This window comes from Nansenia antarctica, assembly GCF_963989245.1.
Source record: "Nansenia antarctica genome assembly, chromosome: 8".
NCBI classification, from domain to species: domain Eukaryota; kingdom Metazoa; phylum Chordata; class Actinopteri; order Argentiniformes; family Microstomatidae; genus Nansenia; species Nansenia antarctica.
The window spans coordinates 6551121-6564757 of NC_137678.1; the positions used below are offsets into that span (position 1 = coordinate 6551121).

At 42.4% G+C, this 13637-nt stretch overlaps 1 protein-coding gene across 1 annotated transcript in view; it reads right to left on the bottom strand.

Annotated features, from left to right (window-relative positions):
• Positions 1-13637, bottom strand: part of sobpa (sine oculis binding protein homolog a) — a gene marked incomplete at both ends in the record, with an annotated part of 60930 nt that overhangs the window by 34185 nt on the left and 13108 nt on the right. Inside the window, 3 exons of the mRNA XM_080537967.1 lie at positions 834-985; positions 7908-8096; positions 8962-9097. Of these exons, the coding sequence (XP_080394093.1) occupies positions 834-985; positions 7908-8096; positions 8962-9097 (477 nt within the window). The remainder of the gene's footprint in view (positions 1-833; positions 986-7907; positions 8097-8961; positions 9098-13637) is intronic.

The window sequence follows — 13637 nt, forward strand, 5'->3', positions numbered from 1 at the left end:
ATGTACATCCCTATATTCTGTCCATTCCAGCAGCACCGCTTAAGTGCCTCCAAAGCGATATGTATTTATTTTAGTAAAATTGCTGCCCGGTCAATGTGACAGTTAGGGAAGTGATGGTCACATGGGTTAAGGTGTGTTTGAAAAGGTGTCCTTCTGCCAAGGTGGCATTCTCAATGGGACAGAGAAAACGTAGTACCATTTTAGTTTAAATCTTTGGTTTAGGGAACCAAATGTTTGACAGAAACACACGTCTGTCCAAAGGTGGTAAGTAGGGTTCAAGTCTATGGAAACCATGGTTACGACTGCTATTAAGTGTTCTGTATTCAGATCCTGCCCACAGGATGTCAACTAGGAGTCATTCTAAGGCTGTATAAAGAAAATGATATTGCAGGTAATGTTTCTCGAAAGTTTTTATTTTATTTTATTGAAATGTTCTTATTGACACGCCCCAAGTTCTATATAAGCTTAAGCTGTGTATGTATGTGTAGCTTTTTCTCTGTCAGGCAATCCACATGGACTTCAGTGGGATATGAACTAGAACTTTCAACTGTGACCTCAAAGATGGTCATGGTTGACTCAATGTGCTATTCTTATAGACCGGAATAGAGCATAAAGAATCAATAGTAAAACAAATAAATAAGCATTGTACATTGAAACTGGACAAGCATGTGAACACACAAACAATGCAACAGGAAGTCTTCCTCTCAGGTGGTTGGAGGTGTATGTAGGTGGGAAGTGATGTCAGAACATGTACGTAGGTGACACATGGACTGCTCTGACACTGCACAGGTGGTTAAGGTAGTTAAGGTAGGAGGACTGGGAGGGGAGCTCACCTTGTTTCTCTTGAAGTAGGCTCTGCGGCAGGCGGCGAAGCACTTCTCACTACAGAAGCTCTTCAGCTCGCTGCCCATGTTGAGGGAGTAGCGCTTAACGCCCACCTTCTGACACCAGGCGCACATGATCTGGACGTTGGACATGTCTTCGTCTGAGGAGCCGCAAAACAAGCAGACAGAGGGAAAGCAAGTTTGTGGAAATCTGTACATAACATAGCAGGGTAGTCTATAACAGTGTATGTCACACACACACAACAACAGGGAAGGAACACAGTCTTGGGAATCTACAGTATATCCAACTGATCAAATAGTGATCTTAACACTAGAACAGCCGTGCTACTAAAAGAGTCAATGACCCCCACTTTACAATGCTCAAGCTGCTATTTACACACAACGACCACTAGTTGTCCGCATGAATAAACGTTTAATAATGATAATTGTGACTGTGTTTTGTGTACTGTTTTATTGTTAAAGCTAGCCTCCCTGTAGGGTTGCTGTAGTTTGATAGTAAGTTAATTGGGCTGTAACAGTCGTTTGCTAGCCAACATTTGCATGCTGTGCTTTGCGATAACAGTTTCATCAGCAGTGATCTCCCAGATGTTGCCCTTTTGGAAGTGATAGAATTCATCATAGAGCTCATCCAATCAGGGGCTATATCATGAATTGTAACATAAGAAACACACTTTAGTCTATAGAAGTTCCAATACAAGCCTCTGTTGCCCTGCCAATAAATGATGTCACTTAAGGTCCATACAATAGTCGGTAATGAGCCAGTATGTTACTATAATAACAATTTCGATCTCTGGCCACACAAGCGTTTTATCATCGTCGTGCAAAAGAATTTCTGGCCACATGGAACGTGTATTCAGGTACACTGGGCATGCACGTAATGGTAGACCCAGAAAATTACTCATATAATTGAGACAGTACCGTAAAATAATAGAAATTCATTCACTTTAATTCATTCGGTAGTATTGTCAACTCCTGATCAATCTCCTCTCCACTTGCATTACGTCTGCATCCAAGATATGGCATGTCTACGCTGTGTACATTTCGGTTGTATAAAAAGAGCTGATGCATAATAAACTTTAGGATCATTGTTGAAGTGCCTCTTGCTAAGATGTTTCTAAGACGATAAATTATATCACAGCACTGGTTTATCAAGTGTAGGCTATTTATAGCTATAACGTAAACTTGTGTCACACATCACAATAGCGCTGAATGGTTGGGTCATCTGCTTTCATTCATTCGTTAGACACTCCTGCAGTCCCGATCGATCTCCTCTTCACTTACATTACGTCTGCATCCAAGACATGGCATACATACGTTATTAATCTGTGCATTTTAACGTTTGCTATTCTGTTGTTCAAAGAATAAAACTGGAACATATATCACATGTTTCTCGTTGTCATTTTGATTGGTTTGCCGACTTCACCCTTTCACCAGCCACTGTCACATGGTCCCAGCGGGAATCTAAGCACTGTTAGCACCATGAGATATTTATGGAATGAGTAGGATTCACACATACTAGGCTATATTATAGTGAACAGTAGTATAGTTATAGCTATTTCTCCTTTATTTTCAATTGAAAGTTCATAATAAACTAGTAACTGAAGTGTGTTGGTGTGCACCTCTAACGAGCAAACATGCATGTAGCCATCGTTTTAACAGTAATCTTCCGAGCTTCCCCACCTCAGCCTCGTTTTCAATTCAACATGGCCGCCAGCTGAATAAAGCCTATTAAACCCTCCATGACATCAAATGGATCTATCATGGTCAACTATGGCTGCTCGTAATTGACTTGAATTGACTCTTCCTGTGGAACTCCTTCCAATAACTCCCAATTATCCCATTATGACCAAAATCTGTGCACGGATGAATAAATGTACAATAAATGTATAATACATGTATAACAACTGTATGCCCATTAGTCTTTTTACCCACTCTTGTTAAGCGTAATGGATCTATACATGCAATCGGTTTTAAAGTAAAGACTAATTGAATATTTAAATATTTAATTTAATACTAATATTTTATGGTATTTTATGTTCTTGCTGCCCAATCTCAGAGCTCTCTCTCTCTCACTGTAGGTGTGAATGGACGTAATAAAACCCCAGTGGCTTGTGTTTCCTTCCAAAATACCTCTGTCATTGTACAGTTTTTAAAAATCCATGTTCAATGTTCCCACCTCAAATTATCAGTATTGAAAAAAAATTACATTCTGCAGCAACAAAGGCATAACTGTTCTTTTAAAAGTATCTTGTTATTTGCCACTGAGGTACGTTGTTTTGTCTCTCTTCCCATTAAGCGTTAGCTCAACCTTGCATCTGCAGAGCGAAAGAGCCTGGTAATTATGCAGCTCCCATACTAAATACCTACAAACATCCAGTGTACCTGCACCTCAAAAGCCCCTCTGTTACTCTAGCAGGGAATATTCATTATTCAATAGGGGGGACGTTGAGGGAGGGGGTTAGCAATATGTATTGGACTTATGGCAGGACCACACCATCTGGTCCCCCCTCCGACCCCCCCACCCATGCTAGGTGGAGGGGGTTCCTCTCGGGTGATGCCAATGGCGCTCTCTTCACACCGACCAACGAGCATCTCAAGCCATGGTGGCTCACAGGTCACACAGGGAATCACATCTGTTTGACCAGGCTCACGTAACTGTCCACTGAGAGATGACCAGGTGATGGAGCAAAACCAGGTTTGTGGGAAGCTCCTAGTGACCCTCACCCTCTAAGTGGGGTTTCAAACTAAGACACACACACACATCTGGCCCCAAACAAGATGCCTATTTCAACGTTTGCTATTTCTTTGCTTTCCAATACAGGAGGTGCACTTTATTTAGCTCACCCAATACCTGGAGTGCTGGAAAGATGGGGTTTGAACATAGGGGACTATTCTACTGGTTCAGTTATGCCAAGCAAGATAAATCAAGCAGCTTTTGCGGTTTTTAAAACAATTTCAAGTCAAAAAGTCAAAAGTCACTTTATTGTCCCATCACTGGGAAATTTGTATTGGGCTTGCACCCCACAGCAGCCAACAAAGAGCAACAGACAATACAGAATATTAGCACACAAACAGAAGGCGGCCCTGATTAAAACAAGAGTGGAAATAAAACGATAAGCAAGATATGTTCACATTCATCTGGTGCAGTTTAAAAGTTTAACAGAAACGGGAATAAAAGAATTTTTAAATCTATTTAATCTAGCGCGGGGGACTCTGAACCTCCTCCCAGAGGGCAGCAGTTCATACTCTGCATGTAGGACATGGGAGGGATTCATGAGAATTCTATTAGCCTGTCTGAGAGTAGCCTGTTCAAAAATAGACTGCAGGGATGAGTGGTCTTTCACCCCTATGATCTTCCATGCAGTCTGTATCAGTCGGACCAGTTTGGACCCAGTGTTGCCACAGTTACTTTGAAAAAGTATTCTGATTACTGATTACTGATTACTCCTTTAAAAAGTAATCTAGTTACTTTACTGATTACTTGATTTTAAAAGTAACTAAGTTAGATTACTAGTTACTTTTTTAGTTACTATTGGCAGCTGCCTAGGCACCCGACCCCCCCCCCCCCCCCACCCGCAACATAAAAATGAAAACTGGTTTTGCCAAAACTCACTTTATTTTAACAGTAACTTAAATTACATAATTAAACTTTAAACAATAACTTAAAACAACAAAATAAAGAGTCTTTCTTTGCCTCACCCAACATAAATACTTGTTTTTAAACAATAAAATAAATATAATCTTTATTTAAGTGGGGCTACCCCCCTCAAAACGCAATTTCCCATTTTTCCCCGATTTTGAGATGAGTTGCTCTTTTGCCTCCTAAACATGTTTTCTTTCATATTAGTGACAATACAACATCGACAAAAACACATTTGGTTGTTTATTTTACTTGATTGTGGTGCATGCGTCCGTAAAATCCTCATAAATTCGCCAAAAGTTAGTAGTTTACGCACAGCGTTACCGAAACGGCTGCTGTCTGAAATACATCAAGCCTGGCCTTGTTTGAAAGATGTGTTTCTTGTGCTCAAAATGGCCGCTTCCAAAATTTACAACGCCCCTTGTATCAGCAACCAATCACTAAAATAGATAGGTTGCATTCTTTTAGAATACGCGATTCTATTGGTTGATGCGAAAATTCTCGAATGTGATTGGTTGTCGTGTCCCATGTGACGCGGAAGGCGGAACTAGCCTCTCCACTCAGCCGTTTAACATTGGCGACCTACTGAACTTTAGGGACACTTTTGGGACACTTCCTATGTAGCCAGGGGAACAGAAAAAGACACACACCATCAGTGGGATGCCAGCTTTCAGACAAAAGTGATTTCAAGTCTCTAGCCCAATGTATCACCAAACAGCGCTCAATTTAGTCAATCACTGTGACCCACCGTTTAACATTGGCGACCTCCTGAACTTTAGGCTCACTTTTGGGACACTTCCTATGTAGCCAGGGGAACAGAAAAAGACACACACCATCAGTGGGATGCCAGCTTTCAGCCAAAAGTGATTTCAGATCTCTAGCCCAATGTATCACCAAACAGCACTCAATTTAGTCACTCACTACCCCTCCCCACTCAGCCGTTTAACATTGGCGACCTCCTGAACTTTAGGCTCACCTTTGGGACACTTCCTATGTAGCCAGGGGAACAGAAAAAGACACACACCATCAGTGGGATGCCAGCTTTCAGACAAAAGTGATTTCAAGTCTCTAGCCCATTGTATGGCCTCCTGTGGCCAGAATTCATAACTCCCCTCCTGAGTGAGCTAGAGGTCTGGTTTTCACAAATGTCGAACATCTTCGGTCGCGCCTAGCAGAAAAAACTCGACAGAGTACGGGTGCCAAGCCCCTTACGAATGACCTCGTCGAAAACGGTGCGTCTCTGCGCCTCGGAACGGCCGCGCTGACCGAAAAGCATTTAAAAATAACTCAAATTCAGGCTTCTCGGCCTAGGCACTTCAGGTCAAAGTACCGCTGCGTCGCAACCGTACGAGCCACAGACGCCGTTCTAATATTTCCTGAATCGGCTCGGGCCCGCCGAACACATATCCGAGCCCCGACTCGGTTGCGGCGCCAGTACCAGGTTCTGTCCCTCTCTCACACACAGGAGAGGCAGATGTGCTCACACACCAGTACCAGGTTCTGTAACTAGGCTTGACACAAGTGTGTGTGTGTGTGTGTGTGTGTGTGTGTGTGTGTGTGTGTGTGTGTGTGTGTGTGTGTGTGTGTGTGTGTGTGTGTGTGTGTGTGTGTGTGTGTGTGTGTGTGTGTGTGTGTGTGTGTGTGTGTGTGTGTGTGTGTGTGTGTGTGTGTGTGTGTGTGTGTGTGTCTGGCTGGCTGGCTGGCTGTAGTTCTGTGTGCTGATTACATGGTGGTGCCAGAGGTTTGTGAGAGAGGGAGACACTTTCTATTCCATAACAGCCACTATTTGTAGCCTGTGTGCATTTCTGTTCAGTTTATGTTATTCAGTTATCAGTCAGGTGTTTAGGATGTTTATTGCTAATGGTTTGATTAGGTTTTGTGTTTGTGAATAGCAGTTTTTTTGTTTTTATGTGTTTGTCCACACACTTGTCCACACACAAGGATTTTCCTTGCACCAAAACAGACCAAACTTTCCACATTTCTTCCTATCCATATTCTGCTTCTCTGCACACAAGAGTTTGATGATATATCATTCATAGCCCTGTTTATAGTACATTTTATACCAAAACCATGGCGAAAATAGATTTTTTTATGACTATGGACAGTATTTCCTGATGTATGGGCTGATACGAGGACATAGACACAATCTGCTGTGTGCAAAGTTTGTTTTCTTATGTGTCAACATAAATAAAATAAAAAAATAAAAAAATTGACAAATATGATGGTGTGAGTGATCCTGGAGATTTGGGTCCAATTAGCATCTAATTTGCATAATAAACATAAACAATAATAAATTCAGAAAACTTGCAATACATTTTTTCATAGTTTTTATGTACATAACAAACTGGGAATGTGTTCATAGTGATATCTATTTTCTTTCTTTTTTTGCCTATTGGCAAAGTCTAGGGGGGGTAGCCTCCCCTTAACAGTAACTAGCAAGGAGGGGTTTCACAAAACCTAAAACCTACCCTGACCATTCAGGCTTTTACCACAGGACAATATTTTCTTGCCAGCACAGAGTGTACAACGAACATTTATGTTCTTGTCATCCTTTGCTGACACAAACTCAAAATAATCCCTATATTTCCAGCTATTTAACGCATATCTCTGTTCTCGCTCCATTATACGCTTCTGTTTACACTGTGCAATCAGCGTGGTGATACACGTGAGCGATTCTGCTGCACCTCGTGTTGAAAACGTGATCACTGACGTCACTCCCCAAGACGCGAGAAAAGCAATAAATGTTTGTTTACTATCGAACATTACAAAGAAATACTGCATTTAGCCTAAGTTATGAGGTAGTAACGCAATAGTAACGCACAGTCACTCGAATAAGTAACTTTAATCAGATTACTGATTTGGAAATAGTATCGCGATAGAATAGTCGTTACTGGGAAAAGTAATCAGATTAGAGTATCGCGATACTTAGTATCGCGTTACCGGCATCACTGTTTGGACCTTAGTTTTACAGATAGGTTACCAAACCAAGATGTAATGCCGTATCTGATGAGACTCTCTAAGACAGACTGGTAGAAGAGTAGCATACATTTTTGGTCAACACCATGAACTCTAAGGCGGCGTAGGAAGTGTAGTCGTTGTTGTAATCTGCTACAAAGGCTGTCTACATGAGTGCTCCAGGTGAGTGAGTTATCAATGAAAACCCCAAGATACTTGTAAGAGGCGACCTGAGAGATGGATTGTTTGTGGATGACCACAGGCCTGTGGTCCCCAACACCTCTGGGGTCGAACAATTTGGCGAACAGTGTTTCCTGTAAGCAAATTGTGTTGAGCAGACGCAAATTTGAGAAATTGTTTTGAAACGGACAAGGACAAGGAAGAACACTGATGTTTGTTTACTGCTACAAAACCTTTTGCTAACCTTTGACCCTGTTGCTCAACATCTCTGGGTATTGGCGTCCTACCTGCTGGTGGCTTGATCATTGGGGGTGGGATCAGCGGAACTGTAATGGGCATGTTCCCGTGCTCCTTGGCGCTGGGCGTGGAGGTGGAGGGGGTGATGGAAGACTCTGGCGTGGAGTGGGAGCTGTTGGCTTGGTTAGGAGAGATATCGCTGTTCTCCAACGACGGTTGCATTTTTGGCAAAGAGTTTTCTAGCAGAGATAAAAAAGGAAGTGGGGTTGGTCCTGACTATGTAAAAAATAAACCAATAAATGGTTTCCCTTTACACAGAGGACCAAAGTCCTCAAAATGCAAAATGCTCTAATACGGAAACGACACTGGCTGCGCACTCGCGCCAACGACATGCAAGCTCTGCAAAAAGTGCTAAAGAGTGTTAACACTCCAATTCTATAACTTAGTTTAATCCAGATCGTTAGTGTGTATCTGCAAGCAATCGGGAACACATTGTTTTCCCCCCACGTCTCAAACAGAAACGGGTTCTGTTTAAGACGATACGCTCCAAGCTTGCATGCTTGTCGGCGCACACACGCAATCTAATGTAACGTCTGTGTTCGACAGGGATCTTCCATTAAGCCTTTGCAGATGGTCAGATCGCCGGCCCAGAACACCATTGTTGTAATCATTCATAGACTGCAAGTCCACCACAATGTAGCCCAATCAAGTAGCCTAAATCAGATTAATACCACTCAGCAATTCTGTTAGTTGTACAAGTATTTAATTGGAGTGTTCCCCTGGGGGAATTCTGTCTCTGCCAATAACAAGACACAAGTTATTCTGTCATTTCATTGAATGTTTAGTATATTGTCGAGACACATCCCATGTAGGATTGTGGGAAGCACAATGATCCAATAATCCACATCAACCTTAAAATGATGGTAATTTAAATATGCTAAACAGAGGATTCACAAGGAAAGCAGTCTTTCTTGATCTTACATTTTCAGCTCTTGAATGGAGCTATAGTCTGTTGTTTTAGAAGTGATTCCAAGCTAATAAAATGTATTATCTCTTCTCATAATTTCTACAGTGTCTACATTGCGGCTCACGACGTGTACTCACCTTTAAGAACTGAGATATGCTGACGTGCCTCTCCATCAGGACAGTTCTGGATCTCGATGTTGTCCGACTCTCTTAGCTCCACCTTGTCATAGCCGTACCAACCCAGAAGCTCATTCATGGTATTCTCCGCAAAACTCTGCAAGAGACACAATTACATTTACATTTTTGGCATTTTAGCAGACGCCTTATTCCAAAGCGACTTACAACAAATACATGTGACTAAGTAAGTGAATCATCCATCCACCAGTCATAGCAGGAAAAAGTAATTTATACTCAGGCCAGGGGCCATTGACAGTCGTCATCCTAGAAGAAGGATGATTTTTTAAATGTGTACTTTGACACTGGGGAAACAGTACAGGGGGGTAGTTGATGTCTCAGGAGGGACAGTTAATAATAATAACTTTAATTTCTATAGCGCCTTTCAAACAACCCAAGGACGTTTAAGAGCGGGTCTTCAGTCTTCAGTCTCCGGCGGAAGATGGGGAATGATTCTGCAGTTCTGACACAATCTGGCCTTCAGATGAACAACACAGACATTTTCTATTCACTGAAAAAAGGAGAGGCAACATTTAAACTAGCTATAATCCTAGTACAAAAGAAAGAAAATACAGTTTTTCTTCAACCAACCAGGATAAAGAATACATAATGCTGACATAACGAACAACATTGAAGATGAAGATGAAGTCAATGTCACTTATGAAAACATGCATCAAGACTCAACTATTGTTTAGCTCATCTACAGGAGTTTTTATTTGGTGTGTCATGCCAACACTGTGTGTCATCATGCCATATGCTACTGTACAGTTGGGGACAATTCTGTTAGCACTTGGCTAAAAAAATAAGTAAAAAATTAACAAACATTTGTTCTTCACATGTTTATTAACCAGTATGGGGAGGGTCATGTTGTACTTTCTAAATGGTGAACCCAATCTGGAAAAAAAAGCACAGACTTTAAGTTGTTACAGTTTTTCTCAATTGCTTTGGTGCATTTCTCTGATCAGAATTGAAATTCTCATAACTGTTAGTTCAACCTCCACAACATTTAGTCATTTGCGCACATCATAGTAGCAGTTTCTCATTCCTTCAAACAAATTGCAAATGCTTTTGGACATGCATCAATTGCTGTCATACAAGTCTCTGCTGTTTTATAACATTATCATTTGCTTATGTCATGTCAGTCAAAATGAACTATACTTTTGGATGCTGAATAGTCATTCCCTATAAAACTAATAGTCCTCATTTCCTATAAAACTAATAGTCCTCATTTCATTGCTTGAGTCATTACATACAAAAATGTTGAACAAGTTGTCAAAATCTGTCAAGCAAATTGTATATATTTCATTATAATTTTTTCCTGAAAAAACAATTTATCTCGGGTGAACCTCAGCTTTCACTGATGAGGAGGAGTGTGTGAAGCATTAATTGTAACCAATGATAAGCCACTTACCCTCAATTGGCAAGCATATATGAACTGAGCAGGACATAGTGTGTACCATTTTGACAATACTGTGACACAGAAATAGAAGGTCAGCATCGTGGAAGAGGGGCGAGGAGGCGGGGAGGAAGGGGAATGGGACAAAACAGGGGAAGAGGAAGAAGAGGCCAAGTACATAGGCAGATTCCTGGTGAAATTAGGGCAATTGTGGACCATGTTGTCAATCACGGCCTCACAATGGCTGAGGCTGGCCGAAGGGTGCAGCCAAATGTTGGGAGAACCACTGTAAATTAAATTATTCAAGCATTTTGTCAGGAGAACAGGTGTGTATATTGGACAGTAATTCAGCACTAAATCTGCACTGCACTACTGTCATTGTGTCACACATGAAGCTTACAGTGGGACAAGAACTTGTCACTTTTTACATTTTACATTTAGACTTACAGCTTTACTGCAGCACAGATTTACTGTACTGTAGTGTAAAGTAGTGTTACAGTAAAGATTTGCCATATTTACAGTATGGTACTGTACTGCAGCATTTTACAAGTGGGAAGCACTGTTATTGTACACTTACAGTAATATGGGTTACAGTTTTTTCTCAATTGCTTTGGTGCATTTCTCTGATCAGAATTGAAATTCTCATAACTGTTAGTTCAACCTCCACAACATTTAGTCATTTGTGCACATCATAGTAGCAGTTTCTCATTCCTTCAAACAAATTGCAAATGCTTTTGGACATGCATCAATTGCTGTCATACAATTCTCTGCTGTTTTTATAACATTATCATTTGCTTATGTCATGTCAGTCAAAATGAACTATACTTTTGGATGCTTAATAGTCATTCCCTATAAAACTAATAGTCCTCATTTCATTGCTTGAGTCATTACATCCAAAAATGTTGAACAAGTTGTCAAAATCTGTCAAGCAAATTGTATACATTTCTTTGCCATATTTACAGTATGGTACTGTACTGCAGCATTTTACAAGTGGGAAGCACTGTTTATTGTACACTACAGTAATATGGGTCAAAGCAGTATATCTCATGTTTACTGTACATTACTCTGCACCACATAGGATTGCAAGACAACCTCGCAGAGGTGGAAGAGGGCCCCTTTTTTACTCCGCAACAAGAGGAAGCCATTTGTGCAATGGTGATTGCAAACAATGCCATAAGGTTTGAGAGAGATACAGAGCGCTGTTATAGAGGATGACAATATCTTTGGCAATATTGAATCCGTTTCAATCTCTACAATTGACAGAGTGCTCAGGAGAACATGAAATGCGCATGAAACAACTGTACAATGTGCCATTTGACCGGAACAGTGACAGAGTGAAAGGAGATCCGTCACCAGTATTGTACAGGTAAAACATTTATGTGTTCTATGCACTGGTGAAGGCAAGCTTGCTATGCACTGGTGAAGGCAAGCTTGAAGAGGTGGGTTTTGAGGGCCTGTTTAAATGTTGGGAGGGTGTTGGCCTGTCTGATGTGGTTGGGGAGGGCGTTCCAGAGGGACGGGGCTGCGGCTGAAAAGGCCCTGTCACCCCAGGTCCAGAGCTTGGTCCTGGTGGTCTTGAGGGTGGTTTGGGTCGTCAGACCTGAGACAACGGGAGGGGGTGTGGAGGGGACGAGGTCGGCAAGGTAGGAGGGGGCCAGATTGTTGATGGCTTTGTAAGTGGTGAGTAGGATTTTGAATTGTATCCTGTACCGGGAGCCAGTGGAGGTTTTGGAGGACAGGGGTGATGTGGTCACGGCGGCGAGTGGAGGTGAGCAGACGAGCAGCAGAGACGTATTGGAATTTGAGACCTTAAGACCCTTTGTAATCACTAGATCGAGGGTATGGCCACGACATAAGCTACTATATCTCTCTGCTTCCAAAAGTCAGTTTCCATCCTTTGAAATCCTATCACATACAAGGAACCCAAGATTGGTAGATTTATTTAACCTTTATTTATCCAGGAAATCCAGAGACTAATTATCAAAACAAGCCTGGATTTTCCTTTATTGCTGTTATGGAATACCCCCCAGGTGCACCCTGTCCACAATATAAATGCAATTGCAAAACAACACTTTAAATAGGTTATATATACACAACACAGTCAAATACAAAATACACACAGTAATTAATCAAAGCAAGAGCATGCCTCTATGATCTGGCCTAACCAAGAGCTCAAAATTGGGACTGGGACCAATAGCTTTAACCTCTGTCTACCCTGCACATTGTTCCATGTCTGAGGAGCACAGTCGCTAAAAGGTAAAGATACATAATAATAATAATTAATAATAATTCATTAAATGTATATAGCGCTTTTCCGAGGCTCAAAGACGCTGACAATATAAGGGATATGGGAAACACAAAAACAACAAGCAACATGGACACATGGAACACAGAATCAGCGAACGGGGAGGGGGGGGGGGGGGGGGGGGGTGGTAGGGGGGGGGTGGTAGGGGGGGGGGGGTGGTTAGGGGTAGGGGAGGCTGTATGCATATCAGGGGGGTGGGAGGGTTAGGGGAAATGGGTAGGGTAGGGGAGGCTGTATGCATATCAGGGGGGTGGCAGGGTTAGGGGAGATGGGTAGGGGTAGGGGAGGTTGTATGCGTGTCAAGGGGGGGGGGGGGGGCGGGGGCGCCGGGATGGGGGAGATGGCTAGGGGTAGGGGAGGCTGTAGGCATGGGAGAACAGGTAGGTTTTGAGGTGGGATTTAAAAGTGAGGAGTGAGGGTGAGTCTCTGAGTGGTTGAGGGAGAGAGTTCCAGAGGCGGGGTGCAGCTCGTGAAAAGGCACGGTGACCGAAGCCTTTGAGTTTTGAGGGTGGGACAGTGAGGGGAACAATGGATGAGGATCGGAGGGTACGGGTAGGGCGGTGGGGGAGAAGGAGGTCAGTCAGGTAAGGGGGGGCCAGGCTATGGAGGGCTTTGTATGTGAGGATGAGGACTTTGAATTGTATACGTTCTTTGATGGGGAGCCAGTGGAGAGAGTGGAGGACAGGAGTGATGTGGTCACGGGAGCGGAGTGCAGCAGAGTTTTGGACCATCTGGAGTCTATGGAGGGAGCGGGAGGTGATGCCGGTGAGTAGGGAGTTGCAGTAGTCAAGGCGGGAGGAGATGAAGGCGTGGATGAGGGATTCATCATAACAAGCTCTGAGAGCATATCTGATCGACACTAGGTCACAATGAAAGCAATGATGTGAGGTAAAATAGAGGAAAATCTAACCTTTTTAAATAGAATCAAAATCATGCTGT